Here is a 20,517-nt window from a genome sequence, read left to right as displayed (position 1 = left end):
GAGCCCCGGCGATAAATAGAGAAAACATGAAACCTCATCCAGCGGCGGGACGAGGTTTTATGCAGGGTTTTAAAAGGGTTAATAAAATTATTATGTAAATTATGAACATGTCCCATCTCATGCGACATTGTCACATTGAGGGGGACATGTTAGGGAATTTTGTTTTTCTATTTTTCATATTTTTAAAAGTGTCAGCGATCTCCCTGAGGCTGCACTTAGCCTCAGGGAGACATGCGCTCTGTCATGCGCATGTGTGAAAGAGCACACTCTCGCTTTAGGGCAATCCTCCCCCCCCCACCCCCAGCCCACACAGGGAGCGCATAGCGCTTCCTGCTGGATGTCAAGTTGGGCGAGCCTTAATTGGCCCACCCATGTAAAATGGCGGCGGGGTCCGCTTCTCCGGCAGGGATCAGCTCCCCACCCGCTGGAGATTGGGTCAGGCCCACCCGCCTGGCAGACAGGAAACTCTGCCCCATGTTTCTGAATATTTTTGGCTGTGCAACTTTATAATTTTGCCTAGTTGAACTGATTTTTTTTTTCAGGAAGATATGATAGTCCGAAGTTACAATAGCGTGGTTAAGTTTTATTTTACTGCGTTACGTCATTTTCTCAAAGGGGGAGAGGGAAGAGGGGCAATTTTACACCACATTTTGAGAGAAGTTACTTGCTATGTGAAGACCTGGAGCAAGTCAATATGGAGTAAAGTTTGACTAATATTAGGTAGGAGGGTGGGTAAGAAGGAGTGTAAAGTTTGGCTAAGTTAAACAGCAGAATAAAGCAGGAAAAATGCCTTATTCCGGCATACTATGACTTCACAGTGAAGCAATGTTGAGAAAGAATTGCCCTAGTCCCTAGAAGCCTCATAAATGCTTTGAAGAGAATTGATTACCAATACCACTAAACATAGTGGCTAAAGCAGTTTTAACTATGTCTCAGGCAGGTAATGGTGACCTCACAGTGTGAGTGCACTGATAACCAACAATGTTCGTGTATGGTACAAGAAGTAACTTGTCCACATTCCCTAGGTTAAACCATTTTCCAGAGTGAAGATAGTTTAAGCTTTTTGATTGACAGGAACCTGGGTGAGTTTCTCAATTCCAATGTGGAGGATGCTCAGTAATCTGACTAGATATTTCATAATACCAACTTTACCATCCTTACTGATGCCAACAGAGCTAATAAATTCTGCCACTCAGACTTCAACATAGAACTTTCTCTGTCAGATTAAGATTTGATGTAATGTCAAAATTCGAAAAAAAGTGACTTTGTTCCATTGCGTACACCATTTAATTCCAAGTCCTGTGAAGTGACAAGTTGAGAGGGCAGTGAAAATATAGTTCCTGCAGTGTAAGTTGCCACACTGACCCTGTTAACTATCTCCATGTAAGCTTTTTTTTCCCCCTAAAACACCTCTAATTTGATAAAATACTTTCAGCTCATCAGGGCAGACAAACTAATTTAAATTTCAGACAGATCTCTCTGCGGAAATTATTTTTTCATCTGACAGTCGGGTGTTCCCCACGGTAACACATCATTATTAAACTGTCAATTCTTTTATGGGCTCTGCCTCATGTTTAATAAAAATCTCAGCATTTGTAAATGAGTGACTATTCAGCAATGCTTTACAAAAGAAAATTATGCATAAGGTCCTGTAACCAGCTGAGTAGTTCAATAATTTCTCATATGTGCACTGTGCAAAAGTCTGCTAAAACTACAAAACTCACCATGATCTGATTTCCTCTCCACTGCACTGCATTTGTTAAAAGGCCCCTGTATGAACATTGTGCTCATGATATCACTCCAGAAATGTACAGAGGAAACGTCATTTTCCAGTGACCCCCAACCCCACCACCTCACCACCACCGCCCCCCCACAATAATCCCACACACAAAGTGGTGATGATATTGCACAAGCTAATTCAGCAGCTCTACGTTCCAAGTCACCTAGGGTGTTTCCCTATTGGCATTTTGTGGGAAGACCTTTGGATAAGGATTAGGGGCATAGAGGGTAAGTCAAAGATTACATCAAGACATGTGTATTTCAACCATTGGTATCTTTATGATCATTTTTAAAAATAAATATTGTTCTCAAGATGTGGGTGACACTGACAACGAGACGTTAATTGTCAATTCCTACCTTCCCTGAGGAGGTGATGTGGGTTTTTCACCTTGAATCGCAGCTTGGGCTGATGATGCACTCACAATGGTGTTACGTGGGAAATTCCAGAATTTTTACATTGATATGCGGTGCATTCATTTTAATGGGGTCTCTCTCTTTCTCTCTCTTACTCCTTTTTTTTAAGTGATATTTTCCCAGTTCCTGTCTCTTTGCCAAATGCGTTTGGATGCCGTATACCTTAGTGTTCAGTGTATTTCTGTTGTATTTTGTATGAACCCCTGTTTACATCCCCCCCGTTTCCCTGTTACTCTGTATGATAATGGGGTATCCCTGAAAAAGGACAGGTGGGTCAGAATGTTCACCTCAACTGGTGGGCACCTGCCTGACCCGCACGAGCGCGAAATGACGCGCGTTGACCTCGGGCGAGCGTTCCGATGCCAGCGCGCGGTCACGCGATAGTTCAGGCAGCAGGCCCGCACGTGGGAATCGACAGCCCGCCAACAATTAAAAGGCCGGTTTAGGCCATTAAAGTATCGATTGACTTCAACTTTTTACTGCCCGTCCAACCTCACGGTTGCCAGGCAGGCGAAAAGGCCCAAGCGGCCTTTGCATTTTTGTGGAATCCGCGGGCGGGTTGAGGGTTCCAACAGCAAGGGCAGAATTATGCCCTCGGATGGCGCGTGGGCCCCACCGGCTCAGCGGCGGCAGGTGGACAGCTGACCTCCGCCGCCAAAACAGGTCCCGCCGCCATTTTGAGTGGGGGGGGGGGCAATTAAGGCTCGACCAGTGTCCTGTCCGACGGGAAGCTATGCATTCCCTGTTCCGGGGGGGAGGGAATCCCCATCTGTCAAAGTGCGTACTGCTCCCTCAGGCTAAGTCCTGTCTCAGGGAGATTGGTGACAGGTAAGAAAAGTCAAAAAATAGAAAAATTTTAAAAATTATTGACATGTCCCCCTCATGGGACAATGTCACACGCGATGGGACATGTGAATAAAAAGGGCGTAAACTTTATTAGACTTTTAAAAAACTGACATGAAACCTCGTCCCTCTGGTGGATGAGGTTTCATGTATTGTCAGAAGCCCCCTGGGGCTCCTGGTCTGCCCGCCAGCCTTAAGCCTGGACAGGCAGGTCTTTAATTACTTTAATTAGCCTGTCAAAGGCCTTAATTGGCCATTGACAGATCGGTGGGCGGACAGCTGATTTTGTTGTCCACCCACCTTCCTAAAAATTTAAAGGGACCGGGATGACGTGGGGGGGGGGGTTCCTCCCGATGTCCTTCCGCGTCATTTTCCCCTCGGTGAGCAGGCCCCGCCCCCAAATCGCCAACGGGAAAATTCAGGCCCAAATAAAAAGAAAATTTTTTTTTTTTAAATTTCACTTATAACATGAGGGGACATGTTGTGCAGCATTTTTCAAATCTTTATTTTTCATTTTGAAAACTTCATCTCCCTGAAGCAGCTCCGTGCCTCAGGGAGATTCTCAAGCGCGCACGTGCGCGTGAAGCTCGCACTTGCCCTGCTCGCCCTTCTCCCCCTCCCCCACCCCCGATCGCACAGGCAGTCCTGAGCACTGCCATTCACATTTCACGCATGAAATCGCCTTCCGGTCTCGATTGCGGCCGGTGACCAGCTTCCTGACCGCCGCTGCCCATCCCTGCCAAAGCCCCCCCCACCCGCCGAGGTCAAAATTCTACCCCTGTTGTCAAAGCTTTTCATCCTGCACTCATCAGGACAATTTGCAGGAGTACCAAATGGAACAGCAACAACGATTTATATTTCATGAGAAGAGAGTGCTGATTGTTTGGCAAGTGACTTCGCCATGGCAATGCCTCTACCAATCAGAGTCCACTTGCCAACCAATCGGCACTCTCTTCTCATGATTTTTTTTTTAGTCATCGAATGTGGGCGTTGCTGGCTAGACCAGCATTTATTGCCTATCCCTAATTGCCCTTGTTCAGAGGGCAGTTAAGAGTCAACCACATCCCTGTGGGCCTGGAGTCATGTGTTGTTGTTCCCGTTACATCTGGTATTCTTGCTAACTGTCCTGATGAGTGTAAGGCAAAAAGCTTCAGCAACTTGTGTCCTTTTGAAGCAATATTCAACTTTGTACTGCCAAATGACTATTTGCAAGATATTTACTTGACTTTGTTTCCTCCTTTTTTATAATTGGATCTGGCTACATGTTCTTTCTCCTGCTAATGGCTATGATCTTTAGTTCAAGGCTCTCCTGATTTTGCAGCAGTTGGAATAATTTAAATCACTCTGATTTTAATGTTTTGCTGATAAAGTCACAATACTAGACATCCAAACTGCAAAAAAAAGCAGACAAGCGACTGCTGGTGTTTAATTTGAAGGAGTATGATAAATTTAGTTATAGAGCATTTTTCTTATGCTGTAAGAATTGACTTCCAGAAAACCAGACGCTGATGCTGAATTTACATTAAAATTAAATATGCACTGCTTGGGCAAAACCAGAGTGGGGACAGCCCTACTCCGAATCTGTTTTACAGTTCTCTACTGGTTGTGCAAACAGATTGTACTTGTCAAATATGGAGAATTCTACCTAACAGTCGGGAACAGACCTGTTCAAAGCTTAAACCTTCCATCAAACTGAAGCTGCACTGAGGTGATTGCTGCAAAATGCAAGTGAACAAAACATAATGCACTTCACTGTCCTGGAAAGCAAGTAGACAACAGTCTCCATCATTAACTAGCCGGCTGCTGCATGCCAAGGAACGTAACGGTACTCGTGTGAGGTGCTGGAAAACACTCAGCACCTATGGAACCACCTTCTCAAGGGTAATTAGGGATGGGCAGTAAATGCTGCTCTAGCGAGTGCCACCCCAAATCCCATGAAATAAGCATTGAATTTACAGCACAGAAACAGGCCATTCAGCCCAACTGATCCATCTAACCATTTCTGCATTTCCTCCTATTCCCGTCTCCCTCATAGGCTTCCCCTTAAAGGCCCCAGTGCTATTTGGCTCAATTTTCCATGTGGTGGTTGGATCTGGATCCACCACCTAACCACTCAGGGCAAAGGAGTTACTCCTGAATTCTGTACCGGATTTGTTTGTGACGTTCTTGTATTTATTGCCCCCTTTCCCCCCCCCACCCCCTCATCCCGGTTTTGAACTCCCCACGAGTGAAATTATCATCGCCCCCACGTGTACCTCGTGTAATCATTTCACCAAGGAGTCGAAACGTTCAAAAGAGATGGGGAGAAAATTGTCAAAATTTTTAAAAAATAACCCAGGCAGATACAGAGTTCAATATAAGTCATACAGTGCAATCAGTTTTGGGAACATTTGCTGCATATGCTTTTTGTCAATCTGATATTAGACAGCTTTGCATTTGTAGCCCAAGTGGTTTAGAGCTCACCGTAAAAAGCCAAATAAAAGCATGTGTAGGGTTCTTGCTTCATCTGGCTTCAAATCTTTGGGAAGCGATGGCTGCAAGAGCTGCTAATCTGGAAAGCACGCAGCTGTAAGGATGCTGTTAAAAGTTGGGTCCCATACCATTGCAAACACTGAAGGGAGAAAGGGAATGTGTGGTGAAGTGAAACGAGGCCTGGAATTGTTTCTCAGAATTCCACCAGCTGGATCAGGTAGAACATAAGACATTGGTGACAGAAAAGAATAACTCACTTTATGTAAAGCCTGCCAATTATATTTTGCTAAGCTTTTAACTCAGTGATTTAGGATGCAGAGTTACATAACAACAACATTTTACCCTGTTTCTTGTGAGCTATTATCATAAAATAAACATAAAAGAGCTTAATAAATATCTGCTTTAAGGACTGTGTGCCCCCAGTCAGACGTACATAATCACAGCCGGGGAGACACCTGTTAAGCTGCCTGGCAGTAAATCGCAGTCCTACCACAGAGAGAGAATTTCAGTGCTAACTGTTAAATGTTTTAAGAGTGCCGAAGGGAGTGCACACTTTCTGGAAACATTTAAAAGGACTCAGCTGAAATTTATGAAGTTCCCAGGGGGTCCCTAAACATTTCAAACTGGCTTGATATTGCACTGGGATATACAGCATACATTGTCGAGCCAAAATGGTGTGTGCTCAATGGCCTCCCTCAGGTCATCTCCCAGCGCTGTGTCCCAGAATCAGAGCAAGACGTGACTCTCGAGTTAGACCGACGCTTCTGTGAAAGAAAAACGGCTTTGAAAAAATGCAAAAGCCATCAGGACCACTCTACACTTATGCTCAATTGCACGAGTTTGTCCAATGAGTAACTTCATTCAAATTCTTATTTTACTTACCTGACCCCTGTTGACAGGCTTGGTTTCAATGAACCAAGAGCTGGGAAATGGGGTTAGGTTGGGGCGGAGGGGAGGGGGGTTGCTGGGGGTCTCATTTTCCAGCCAGCACAGCCACGATGGACAGAGTGGCCTCCTTCTGTGCCGTCAATCTTTCCACGGCCTGGATTTTTCCTATGGCGGGCGAGCTGGGTGGGAGCGGGTGGAGGCGGGCACGCAGCCGCCATCTTACACGGGTGGGCCAATTAAGGCCCGCCCAGCATGATGTGCGGCTGGTAGTGTTCAGCGCTAGCTGTGCGGGCGGTGGGGGGGAGGAGGGAGAGTCGGAGCCTGCGCTCTTTCACACATGCGCACGAAAGAGCACACAATCTCCCTGAGGCACGGAGCTGCCTCGGGGAGATTGAATAGATCATAAAACACTTTCATTAATGAAGTAAAAATTTATTTCAACATATCCCCTTTGGGACATGTTGGTGAAGTTGGGAAAACGTATTTATTTATTTTATAAAAGCTTCAGAAAACCTCATCCCTCCCGTGCTTAAGGTTTCCTGAAAAACACAAAGGCTGCTTGGGCTTTTCACCTGCCCACCAACCTTAGGTTGGCGCGTACTCGCCAAATGAAATATCGCGAGGACACACGCCCGATGTCATCGCGCATCATTTTATGCGTTGGCGTGTCGTGCCCACCCACACACGCCAACTGGAAGACTCAGCCACACGTTTTCTAAATATCTGAAAAGGAAGATTGTGTAGGGTTGTGGGGAGAGGGCGAGGCAATGACAGACATCGAAAGAAATTATTTTAAAACCTTCTTCAGTGTTTATTTCTTACTGCTGAAGCAACGCGTTTTGAAATGTTTGTAAAAATTATATCCAATTAATTTTTAAAAAAATAAGTTGTTGATAAAATTCACTTCAATTTTATTAAAAACCTAAACAGTGTTGCATGCTAAAACTTACCCTTTATCTTAGTCTGGAAATTCTGCGGTGTAATGTTATCTCACACATGGAGAGAATTTTAACCGAAAAAAAACACCAGGCAAGTTTGTGGCAATTGGGAGTTAGAGTCTTAAGAAATCAGATTTCCAACACAAATCCACCTCCAACCAGCCCACTTACAGCTTTAATTGGGGCAGGAAGGTAGCGATGCACTGACCTGCTCTAAAGCGACAAGTTGGCTTGTTAAATATGCTGATGAGCTTGTGAGCCTCATTGTCATTCAACTTTGTGTTTAACTATGGACGGGCAAGTTTACCGAGGGAATCCAGTAACTACGTCCAGATGAGAGCTTGCTGGATCCAGCAGGTGAGTATCTTTACAACTACCTCCATGACTCAGAAAGAGTGCCTGCCGAAGGGACCCCCTTGATCTGGCAGCACCCCCACCCTTTGACCTTCCCCTTGAGGCAGCCAAAGCTCCCCCCCAACCAGGGCTCTGATTTCCATCACAGGCGTCCAAACTCAATTTACACCTCTGAATTCCCACCCCACCACCACCACCTGCCCACCAAGGCCTCCAATCCCACCCTCTCCCGCCTTTAATTCCCCTCACCCCACCCCAACACCTGAGGCCTTTGACCTTACCCTTCCAGAAGGCCTCCAGTGCTGAAAGGCCCCTTGACCTCCCACCAGGCCTCTAATTGTGCTGCGTCCCCTGGCCTCTGATCTCCTCTGCTCTACCCCAAAATGATTCCTTGACCCCCCCTCCGTAAACCACTCCCCAAAACCTTTCACACCTCTTCCTCCCCCTAGCACTGTGCACCTACCTGCTCTTGCCACCTTCCCCAACTGGTTTCCCATCGGGCTGGAATCATAGAATCATAAAATCGTTACAGCTCAGAAGGAGGTCATTCGGCCCATCGTGCCCATACTGGCTCTCCTAAGAAGTAATCCACGTTGTCACTGTCCTGCCCTCTCCCCACATCCCTACACAATCCTTTTCAGGTATTTAGAAAATGTGGAAAAATTTACGGCACAGAAAGAGGCCATTCTGTCCATCGTGGCTGTACTGGCCAGAAAAAGAGCTCCCCCCCCCCCATACCCCAACCTAATCCCGTTTCGCAGCGACTGGTCCGTAGAAGCCAAGTCTGTCAATCAGGGTCAGGTAAATAAAAACCCAGGACGTTGTGTTGGCTTTTTTATTTTTACAAGGACTATTTTTTTTTACAGATGGTTAATGTCTCTTTTAAAATGACAGAGAAATGTGAGATAAATACATAGTGTGTTTGTGCGATAATCTTACCATGGTATTTCCAGTCTTAAAGGTATTGAATTATTTAATTGCAGTTTGAAATAGCCGATATACCTTAAAATTGTATGATTGTAAACATTATTTGATTCAAACAGCTACGAGCATTTCGGAAAAGAAAAGCACTAGTGGGTAATTTCTGAGCCTCCTAGAGATGTGTCTTGCCTGCCGGGAGTGAGTATTACCCTAGTCACAGAATCATAGAATCACAGAATTTTAACGGCACAGAAGGAGACCGTTCTACCCATCATGCCTGCACCGGCTCTCCAAATGAGCATTATGACTTAGTGCCATTGTCCTGCCTTTTCTCTGTACCCTTGCATATTGTTTTATTCAAATAATAATCGAATGCCCTCTTGAATGCCTCAAAGGGAGGTTAACACTGGGCTTCAGATCATCTTTATCCAGCCCACCTCCAAATGTTATTATTTCCCATTTGTTTGAGTTATCACGCCTCCTAATACCATGGCAACTGTGGACTAGTTTGGTCCGTGAGTACTGCAGTGGTTAGCTGTTGCCTTCTGCAGTACGGCTGACTCAGAAACTCTCCCACTGTTGACCAAGTGAGCCCATTTTCCCTTGGCCATTCAGCCCTGAAGCGGGGGCTTCCGGCCCAGAGATAAGGCTGCTACCCACTGCACCAATGGTCCTGTTTTTGAAACTGAGGCATCAACTTAAAGAACAGAAAGAACACTTTGGGGGGTTTTTTTTGGAAGTTTTAAAGCCCTGTTTGTGTATTTTATGGAATTATAATGTGGTCAAGTGTCAGAAATTGGAGCAGGACTTAAAGGCAGCTCATTATATTTTATTAGAAGATAATGGGAAATGATCCAGGAATATTATAAAAACACTGAGAAGGGAAAGCACGAAACAGAAAATGAATCATGAGACGAGGTTACAACATGATTTAGTGATATGCTGATTGAGTACTAATAGCTTTTTTTTCTCCCTTTTTTCTTCAGATTACAATAATAAATTGAACTCAAGAAAACAAACACCCAATAAATTATGAATGTTGAACAAGATGACATTGCATCCACAGCAGATGATGATAGGTCCAAAGTTTAACAGGGCCATACTCGACCCCTTATTTGTGCTGCTGTTGGCTCTACAACTTCTTGTGGTGGCCGGTTTGGTCAGAGCCCAGACGTGTCCTTCTGTGTGCTCCTGTAGTAACCAGTTCAGCAAAGTGATCTGTACACGACGGAACTTGAGGGAAGTACCGGACAGCATCTCTATCAACACGCGCTACTTGAACTTGCAAGAGAACGGGATCCAGGTCATCAAAGCTGACAGCTTCAAGCACTTACGGCATCTAGAGATTCTACAGCTAAGTAAGAACCATATTCGACAGATTGAAGTCGGGGCCTTCAATGGTCTGACAAATCTCAACACCCTGGAGCTGTTTGACAATCGCCTTTCCACGATCCCTAGTGGAGCATTTGAGTACCTCTCCAAGCTGAAGGAACTGTGGTTGAGGAATAATCCAATTGAAAGTATACCATCATATGCTTTCAATCGAGTTCCTTCTCTTAGGAGATTAGATTTAGGTGAACTGAAGAGACTTGAATATATCTCTGATAGAGCCTTTGAAGGTCTGTCAAATTTAAGATATTTGAACCTCGGTATGTGTAATCTTCGAGAAATCCCAAACCTCACACCTCTGACAAAACTGGAGGAACTGGAACTATCAGGGAATCGGCTTTCACTAATCCAACCAGGCTCTTTTCAGGGCTTGACTAACCTGCAAAAACTGTGGATGATGCATGCTCAAATCCAGGTGATTGAGAGGAATGCTATCGATGACCTTCAGTCACTAATAGAGCTTAACTTGGCGCACAATAACCTGACTTTGCTGCCTCATGACCTCTTCACCCCCCTTCACCACCTTGAACGGGTCCACTTGCATCACAACCCGTGGAACTGCAACTGTGACATCTTGTGGCTGAGCTGGTGGCTGAAGGAGATTGTGCCCTCCAATACAACATGTTGTGCTCGTTGTCATGCACCCCCAAGTTTAAAAGGGAATTATATTGGGGAACTGGACCAGAACAAATTTAATTGCTATGCTCCAGTAATTGTAGAGGCTCCTACAGATCTCAATCTGACTGAGGGAATGGCTGCAGAATTAAAATGTCGAGCATCAACCTCCATGACCTCAGTGAGTTGGATTACTCCAAATGGCACAATAATGACTCATGGAGCTTACAAAGTTCGGATATCTGTGCTTAATGATGGCACATTAAATTTTACAAATGTGACTGCCCAGGACACGGGGTTGTATACGTGTTTGGTGAGTAATTCGGCAGGGAATACAACAGCTTCAGCTACATTAAATGTGACTGCTACAGAAAACAGCACCTTCACTTATTTCACGACTGTCACAGTGGAGACTATGGAACCGTCTGTACAGGTACACACGACAGATGACAGATTTAGGCCCACACCTTTCAGTGACTGGGATACCACATTTGTGACGACCTCCTTGACTCCGCGGAGCACAAAGTCAACGGAGAAAACGATCACTGTTGCTATTACTGATGCGGGAGGGAATCTCATGCCGGGCTTGGATGAGGTGATGAAAACCACAAAGATCATTATTGGTTGTTTTGTAGCCATCACACTGATGGCTGCGGTGATGTTGATCATTTTTTACAAAATGCGCAAGCAGCACCACCACCAGAATCATCATGCTCCCACCAGGACCATCGAGATCATCAATGTAGATGATGACATCGCAGGAAGTGCTGCCGTGGAGAGTCACCTGAACGTGCCTGCATTAGAGCATGAGCATATGAACCACTATAACTCTTATAAAGCTCCGTTCAACCACACCACCACAGTAAACACAATAAACTCACTACACAGCTCTGTGCATGAACCATTATTGATGCGAGTGAACTCTAAGGACAATGTACAAGAGACACAAATATGAGTTGGGGGAGGGGGGGGGAAACACACAAAATTTACAAATGACAAACAGGACAAGGCTGATTCTACTGTTTAAAAGAAGTGTCTTTAAAGAGGTTTATTTATTAAAAAAATAATTCTATTGTGATCTAAAATAGAGACAATTATGTGTATTCTAAACACTGATTTGACATACAATGCTGCGCCCATTAATTTAATCATCACCATGTTTTTCATAGGGGATTTTGATTCTCTAAGGGACTATTCAGATATTTTGTAAGAATTATGTTTCACATGGGGTTTTTAATGGTGAATTCTAGTGGTGAGATTCGGTCTGTTTTGTCTCTTTCTGTTATTTCATGAGCTCTTACAACTGGTAATGACAGGGAATGCAGTATTAGAGGTAGATTTATATTAAATCTTTTATTTTCCATGAATCATCTTGTTCTATATTTACAAACAGAATCATTCTGTGAAGATTGCTTGTATAAAAAAAACAAAAAAAAAATCCACATACCCATGATCTTTTAAACAATTCTAGATCCAGAATTTGTAGCTCAAATACTAAATAAGATTATAAATAAACTATTGTTGGTTTTCAGTACCTTCAAATATCTAAATTAATGATTCCAAAGACAGAGTTCGGCAACGATGTATTTGCAGTATTTTGTAATGTATTGACCTAAATCTGAGGGAGCCAGTAGAATGAATTTGGATAAGTCAAATCTAATTTAATCAACAGGATAGCTGGATTATCTTCTTTATTTTGTTCAAGATGTCACAAGGTTATGAAAATGTAGCAATAGTCATTCTAGTCATAAGAGATGTTTTGGGAAAATATGGTGTGAAAACATTATAATTTCCTCTCCATACTTACCCAATGTTTAATTCTGGGTGTTCAGTACAGCGTTGCTGTCGAGCTCTCTGAGGGAGCTTTCAGCAAGTCAAACAGGGCCCATATGAAGATATTAAACAAAAACAAGCTTACTTTACATTAAAGATTATTCCGTTGAAAACTCAGTGAGGTGGCTGGACTTGTCATGCTGTCACATCTGGATGAGAAGATTGTGTATGTAACCTCTTTATCAAGGATCATACTTAACACTGCTGCTATTCATAATTACTATTGAGAAACAACACACTATTTGAAAAACTATATTTTGTTGCAACCTAAACATTTCTGTCTATCCTGATGGACTGTAAAAGTCTAATTGTTCTAATCTATGTTAACCCAGCTTCCTGCAAGATAGTTCTCCAAGAAAATGTCTGAAGTCTATTGTGTTTTCCAGAGTTTTTCAGAGTGTGGCAATCTTAGATAAATACTATCAATGCCATTGAGATATCATCACCCCCAAGTTCTCCTTTAAAATCATTTATCACCCTGACTTGGATGTATATTGTTATAGTTCATTGTTATTCAGTCAATATCCTGGAATTGGCTACCTCACAGCATCATGGCAGTACTATATTGAGAAGGCCTGTTGCGGTTTAAGGAGGTGGTCCACCCTCATCACCATCTCCACCATCAACATCTCCACCATCATCTCCATGATCACCATGAATACCACCACTGACATCACCATTTCCACCATCACCTTCACCACCACTGCCACCATCACCACCACTGCCACCATCACCAATACTGTCACCATCACCACCACTGCCACCATCAACATCTCCACCATCACCAACACTGCCACCATCACCAACACTGCCACCATCACCACCTCCACCATCACCAACACTGCCACCATCACCACCTCCACCATCACCAACACTGCCACCATCACCAACACTGCCACCATCACCACCTCCATCACCAACACTGCCATCACCATTTCCACCATCACTACCACTGCCACCACCACAGCCACCATCACCACCACTGCCACCATCACCAACACTGCCACTATCACCACCACTGCCACTGCCACCATCACCACCTCCACCATCACGATCACTGCCACTGTCACCACCACTGTCACCATCATGACCATCACCAACTGCCACCATCACCACCTCCACCATCACCACCTCCATCACCACCACTGTCACCATCAGCAACACTGCCACCATCACCTCCACCGTCACCACTTCCATCACCACCGTCACCATCACGACCATCACCAACACTGCCACCATCACCATCTCCACCATCACCATCTCCACCATCACCATCACCACCACTGCCAACATCACCACCTTCAGCATCACCATCACCACCTCCACCATCACCACCACGGTCACCATCACGGCCATCACCAACACTGCCACCATCAACATCTCCTCCATCACCACTACTATCACCATCACTACCACTATCATCACTATGATCACCACCTCAGGGCAACTAGGGATGGGCCCATCCTGCAAGCAAAATAATAAGAAAGCAATTAATTTATGGCTGCATAAATAATGGCCACTAGCTCCATAAGGGCATTGGAGATCATAAATTGCATCTGTGTTGTTTGTGTAACAAATATAATTGAAGGACAATGTGTTACCTTGACCCCCTTGATGTAAAATGAAGGTAATTAATTTCCTATTTTCCCAAAGTAATGTGAGGTAAATGTAATATATTGAGTGAAAGAATGGCTTGGCAAACATTCAGACCTAAGAATTTCTCTTTCACCAGCCTCTCATTGAAAGAACAGGAAAGCCATTATAATGTAAAAGGACAATAGCTGTTCCAGAGAATAGTCATCAGCATGCCACATAATCTCTCATCTATTCCAACAAAGAGACTTTTGCCCTTTTCAAGGTACTAAAAGCAATTTCCTTGGTAACCGGAATGAGAGTGGAAGAAAGGCCTGAGCGAAGACTATTTTAATTCAATTGTTTTCTGTAAAGAAAGAAAGTCTGTCCTTAATGTAATAAAATTACAGCATTTTCTCTAAAGGAGGCAGTTACATTTACTGTGACTAGCTTTGCATTAACATTGAGAGCTCATTTTTAAAAGAATCGTGATGAGGTTTGGAGAAGTTCTGAGTGATATTCCATTAAGAAGTGTTATAACACGTTGACAAATCACTTGGTATTATAACCAGATAAGTTCCGTGTCCAGTGCTTTAATCGTAATCTGTTTTGGGGTGGCATTCCATCCTGATGTTTTTGGTATTTCAGAATGGGTTGATATCAGAGAGATATGGAACTGCTTGGCCTTCGGTTTCATTCTTTTTGTACAACTCCAACTTGTGCGGAAACTCTAAAAGGTTAGAGGGTGCTAGTTATGTTTGAGCATATTTATTGTAAATTAAATTATGTTGATTCTTTTGGTTTTGCAGGCAGGCCTTAATGGATGTTGTTTAGTATCTGATTTCAATATTCAAACAAGCTTTAAGAACCGAAGCATGCTGCAGGTTAGACTTGAAAAACAATGGGGAAGCTAAGGGACAGCATTATAAACATGAAGACACAGTAGGTGCATTCTTAGGGAGCAAGATCAAGATCAAATATAGAGGAAGCTCACAGCCTGGTGGAGCCCCTTTAGAGGAACAAGGGAAGGATAATAACGCGTTAAAACTGAGTTTGGATTTACATTCCCTGAAATCTGACACTCCCATCCCTCTAAAGTATGACTTAGGACATTGAACCAGCAGGAAAATAGGTGGTATAGAATGCTGGCTGCTTTTCTTTCAGGGGAATAAATCTTTTCAGATGCAATTGAAAGTAGATGTCTCAGACGCTCAAATACATAGAACTTCAACATTCAAGTGAAGAGGGGAAACAGCAATGAAGAACTGTGTGCCTCAGGTTTGTCCAGTGACATCTATGCAAGCAACATATTGTCAGTATTTGATGCAATTTACATTACTGAGGTCTATGAAATCTGCAAAAATGTAACCAAGCAACTTCCCCATAGTAACAGTGCACTCCAAGAATTATATTTCCAGGCATTACAACAGCTTATTAAAAGATATAGGTGAATACCAGAGGTTAGCAATGTGACCTTATGGCTCAGAATACAGAATAAATGTCACCAAATACAAAACAAAAACAGCGAAAAAACGGGCTGAAGAGGGAGTGCTCAGAGCAAATTGTTCTGGAACACTAATTGAATAAAAGTGATAACAGTAACAATTATATTTATCAGGTTTTAAAGCTCTGAACATTTTAGTAGGAAGGGTATGGGCAAAGAAACATCTAGTGTGTTTATTCAAGAACTGATTTCTACTGTGTTTTGTTTAAACATATATAACCTGATGGTCATGATTGTCTTGTTACTTTGAAAATGGTTGTGCCGATTAATGAAATTTGGATCGTCTTATCTATTATGAATCAGCCTTTTCTGTATTATTGACAATTCTATGTCGGGTTCTTCTGAGTTCAGACCAAGTATGGCTCCTGCTAACCAGTCCGTTGGAATACAGCTCATTGTCCTAGCCAAATTCTACTGTGAAAGAAAATACACGAGAGATCTCAGATTCTTTTCCATGATTCTGTTTGGTACTATCAAGACTTGTGGGGAAATTGCCATGTGTGTGTGACTGAATGGTATAATTATACTCATGAATTTTCTTTAGTGTTTTTTTGAGAGGGCTCACTTTGACTTCTCCCGTTTACTAAATATGGATTTCCCTGAATAAAGTCCTTAAATTGGAGGCCGAGAACTTATGTCCATCAAGCCCTTCCAGCCCTTGCAAGGGAAAGGCAATACTGATGTTCAATTATGCTTTACTAATTAAAATTCTCTACTCCAGCAAAGGAAACCAGACCAATCCTGGGCCTCGTTTTGGTGTGTATATGTAGTAAAGAACTTTGATAAATTGTGTTGATCCAGATTTGAGCCTTGAACAAGTTCTGGCTAATTTTATGCAAAGAGTTGGATTCCAGTATTCATTGAAAACAAGATGGGAACAAGGCACAATAACTATTTATTGAAAGAAATTGTTTCAATTACCAATGATAGAATAACTGTGTAATGCAAGTTTGCTCTGAAGTTCTACAAACTAAATAAAATACAGGTAAGTCACCTCTGAAAAATAAACCAAATCCTGCACTGACTAGAAGACATCTTCTATGTTGCAATGGAATCCTCATGAAGTAGTAATGTTAGTTAAGTTTAAAAATAGCCTTTAATAAAGAATAGTTATGGGAATTTAAGGTAGAAGTGGTCAGTTTAAAGTGCTAATTAAGTATATGCCCATGGTCATACTACTCTAAGGATTCCTACCCTCCAAAAGAGGGGTAAAAAGGGCTGGCAAAAGGTAAAAAGATTGATTTTATGCTGTTTAAAAAGCCTTTTTACAGGTCACTGGTGATGAACTCATTCAGTTTGTTATATTTGAAGCAAAATGAAAATTATGTCTGGAGCTAGTTGCTTGGAATTTCCATAGGGGCTCTTCCCAGATCTGTCTCCCCAGGACGGTTCACCATCTACCACTCAGTAACAGTGACAGTCATCGCTCTCCTTCCGATGGAAAGGTGAAACTAGACATAATTCACTTCCCATGATGAATACTGTAAAGCGCAAGTGAGTACATAAATAAAAGTTGCCTTTTATCACTACCTTGAATTACCAGCTGAGGTCAGTTACAGGACAATGATGTAATATCATAACCTGTGGATTTTGTTGTACATAAAACAATGTGAAGCTCAACACAAACTGAACAGTACAACCAGCTTGTATTCATCGGTACAAACAGCAGGGGAAACAGGTTTCATGCAACTGAGTCTCATATATTCACATGATTACTGAAGCAGATCACTAGAAGTAGATTCCACAACATATCCACTATTATGCCTGGCATATTGTGCAGATCATGTAGGTCATGGAAATGGCATCAGTAGTTCTGTATTTCCTTCCAATATCCTTTGACGTTCCCAAAATCTTCCTGGTTCCCTCCCAAACGATTCAGTGAAAGCTTCTCCACATGGAGTGAGCTGCTTAATGTCATAGGCACCACCACCTGTGACTTGGCATGAATACTGTAATTTGCACAACCCTGCTGTTCATCCTTCTAATCTGTTGCTAGCTACGTCTTAGCTAAATTTTCGTTGTGTCAGTACGGTAGTCTTTACATATATCTTTAATTACTACTTTCCACAAGAATTGCAATAGGGGCACCACTGGAGTTTAACCAGCAGCAATGCACTGATGAGCATCCCTGTAATGTTAGATATTTTTATCTTGCTTTGATTTGATAACTGTTCTTTAAAATCCAGTGAGAGTGCGTAAGCTGTTTAAAACATATAACAGTTCGGATTCAATATCCATATATGCTTGCACTACTACTTCACAATAATGCACCTTAGCATTAGACTTTAATTGTGCAACTTCTTCTACTCCTGTAAGTAGTTGAGATGTTTGTTCTTGGTATAGTATTCTTCCACACTTTCCGTGTTTGGTGGTTGCCATCATTCACCAAAAAGATATCGTGTTTGCTGGACCATAAGACACTTTCTTCCAAAAAAAACGTCACCTGAATTTGCCACATATCCTAAGGTCCGAAGGTTATAGCCAAATATTTCCTAAATGTTTCCTTTTAAAATCCTGATGTGTCTTATGGTTTTGGTGCACTTCAAGGTCTGGCGAATACGGTGCTTATATTTTTCTGTAATGAAGTTACCAAATTGTATTGATACTGATGCTGATGGCATCAGGGAATCCCATCCCAAGCTCTTTTTTGTCAAAAACCCCACATTTGCACCTGTAAAAGGATTCCCCACCATCTCAATTTCCTTCCCAATGGTTTGCACAGGGGGCAGATCCCAAGACAAAGGAAATTCAGGGCCTTTAACTTGAAGTCACCCATCAGGGAACATGCTTGAGAGGAAGAGCCAAGTAAAGACAACATGCCTGACATGGGCAATGATCCTGGTGCATTGCTGAAAAGAGAGACATGTTGCTGAAACTTTTCATCTTGCGCTCATCAGGACAAATGCAAGAATGCCAAATTTCAAACAACATGTCCTGATGAGTGAAAGATGAAAAGTTTCAGCAACATGTTTCTCTTTTCAGCAATATTCAAGCTCTGTACTACCAATTGACGAACCCTAGTGTTGCAAATACTTCAGGTCCCCAGTGCTGCTGCAGGCAGGACCTCTGTGAATTGGTCCATCAACTTCATTTGGATAATACCAGCCAGGAACAGGAGTTAGGCAGCAAGATCAGCCAGTTCAGATGCTAGCCAAGAGCCAGAGGAAAATCTGGAAGGTACGGGTCACGCGATCAGAGGAGGATGATTGTACAGGAGGGTTAAGAGGTTCTAAAGTGGAGAACTCACCTTGGGCTCCACAAGAAGGTAAGTAACAGAATGAGGAACTTGGATTTCAGATGGCAGCCTCCAGTTGGCCTCTTCGAGATTGCTAGTACAGCTGGTGTCCTCTTGAAAAACTGATGGGGTGGGCTGCAACTTGCATGTTTTCAGTAGGGTGGCACGTATAATAGGGGGGGTACCCACCCCCTTACCTTTCCAATCACCCCCATAATACGGGGTGGGGTGTAGAGGGGGTTGGTGGGTGTGTGCTGAAATTGGCAGCCCGCCTGCTATATTTAAATAGGTAATCAAGGGTCATTTAGGCTTCATACCGAGCCAACTGACCCTTTTAATACACTGTCCACGCCATAAAATGTTTGACATGGGCAGTCCGGTATGGATGGGCAGTCCGATTTTTTAAAGTAAATTCTTCAAAGGGCGGGAAGGAAGGAAGTGTTCTATTTTCTGGAGCTGCCCTTTGTGGATTGGGGCGTGAGGCCTGGTTTAGCCTGTCCTCAGTGTGTTATGGCCACGGGGTGGGGTACTGGGTCAGCCCGGTGCCGTACTTGCTTCCGGAGGGCCAAGCTGTCTGCACCCCCGTAATACTCAGCTCCGTGTGTGCGTCAATCAGTAACAAACCAGTTTCACAAAGGGGCCTGGGGCTGGGCCATAAATTTGCTGGTGAAGTGGACCTAATGTCAGTTTCAGGCAGGTGTCCTGAATGCTGGCTGAGCATCCCGATCCAACACGGCAGACAGCGCTGTCCCAATGCATGTGTCAATCTCAAGGCCTTTGACCCACAATGTTTTCCTTGGTATAAGGTCACTGAGGTAGTTGCTCAAGTCTAGCCCCATTTCTGTCAACAACAGGTAAGAATTTCACACCTGACGGGTACACCCATTCGGAACATAGGAACAGGAGAAGGCCGTTCAGCTTGGAGAGGCTGCTCTGGCATTCAATACGATCATGGCTGCTCGAACGCTTCAATACCCTTTAACCACACTATCCCCAAAATCCTTTATGTTATTGTTAATCAGAAATCCATCAATCTCCACCTTAAACAGACTCAATGACAGAGCTTCCATGGCCCTCTGAGGTATAGATTTCCAAAGATTGACAACCCTCTGAGTAAATAAATGTCTCCTCATCTTGGTCCTAAGTGGCTTCCCCCTTATTTTGAAATTTTGCCCCCTGGTTCTAGACTCCCCAACCAGGGAACACATCTTACCTACATCTACCCTGTCCATCCCTTTAAGTATTCTGTAGGTTTCAATTAAAACACCTCTCTTGCTTTGAAACTCTGGAGAATACAGGACCAGTTTGCCCAATCTATCTTCAGAAGACAGTCCCACCATTCCCAGAATACGTCTGGTGAACCTTCACTGAGCTCCCTCTGTGGCAATAATATATTTTCTGAGGTGAGGGGACTAAAACTGCTCATAGCACTCCAGGTGCTGTCTAACCAAGGTTCTATACAACTGAAGCAAGACTTCACTACTCCTGTACTCAAATCCTCTTGTGATAATGGCTAACATTCCATTAGCCTTCCTAATTGCCTGCTGCACCTGCATGTTAGTTTTCAGTGACTTAAGGACAAGGACACCCAGGTCCCTTTGTGCATCTACACTTTCTAATCTCTTACCATTTAGGAAACATTCTGCACATCTGTTCCTTCTAACAAAGTGGATAACCTCATATTTTTCCACATTATATTCCATCTGCCATGTTCTTGCCCACTCACTAAGTCTGTCCAAATCCTCCTGTAGTCGCTTTAC

The 20,517-nt window shown here is 43.3% G+C and overlaps 1 protein-coding gene across 1 annotated transcript in view; it reads left to right on the top strand.

Moving 5' to 3' along the window:
• lrrc4ca (leucine rich repeat containing 4C, genome duplicate a) overlaps positions 1–11,876 on the top strand; it is a 127,021-nt gene extending 115,145 nt beyond the window's left edge. The window contains exon 2 of the mRNA XM_041198303.1: positions 9,596–11,876. Within this exon, the coding sequence (XP_041054237.1) occupies positions 9,646–11,568 (1,923 nt within the window). The 5' untranslated portion in view covers positions 9,596–9,645 and the 3' untranslated portion in view covers positions 11,569–11,876. The remainder of the gene's footprint in view (positions 1–9,595) is intronic.
• Positions 11,877–20,517: the final 8,641 nt, after the last annotated feature.

The sequence above is a fragment of the Carcharodon carcharias genome, chromosome 10 (genome assembly GCF_017639515.1).
Source record: "Carcharodon carcharias isolate sCarCar2 chromosome 10, sCarCar2.pri, whole genome shotgun sequence".
NCBI lineage: Eukaryota > Metazoa > Chordata > Chondrichthyes > Lamniformes > Lamnidae > Carcharodon > Carcharodon carcharias.
This window is presented reverse-complemented; position numbering and strand designations above follow the sequence as displayed.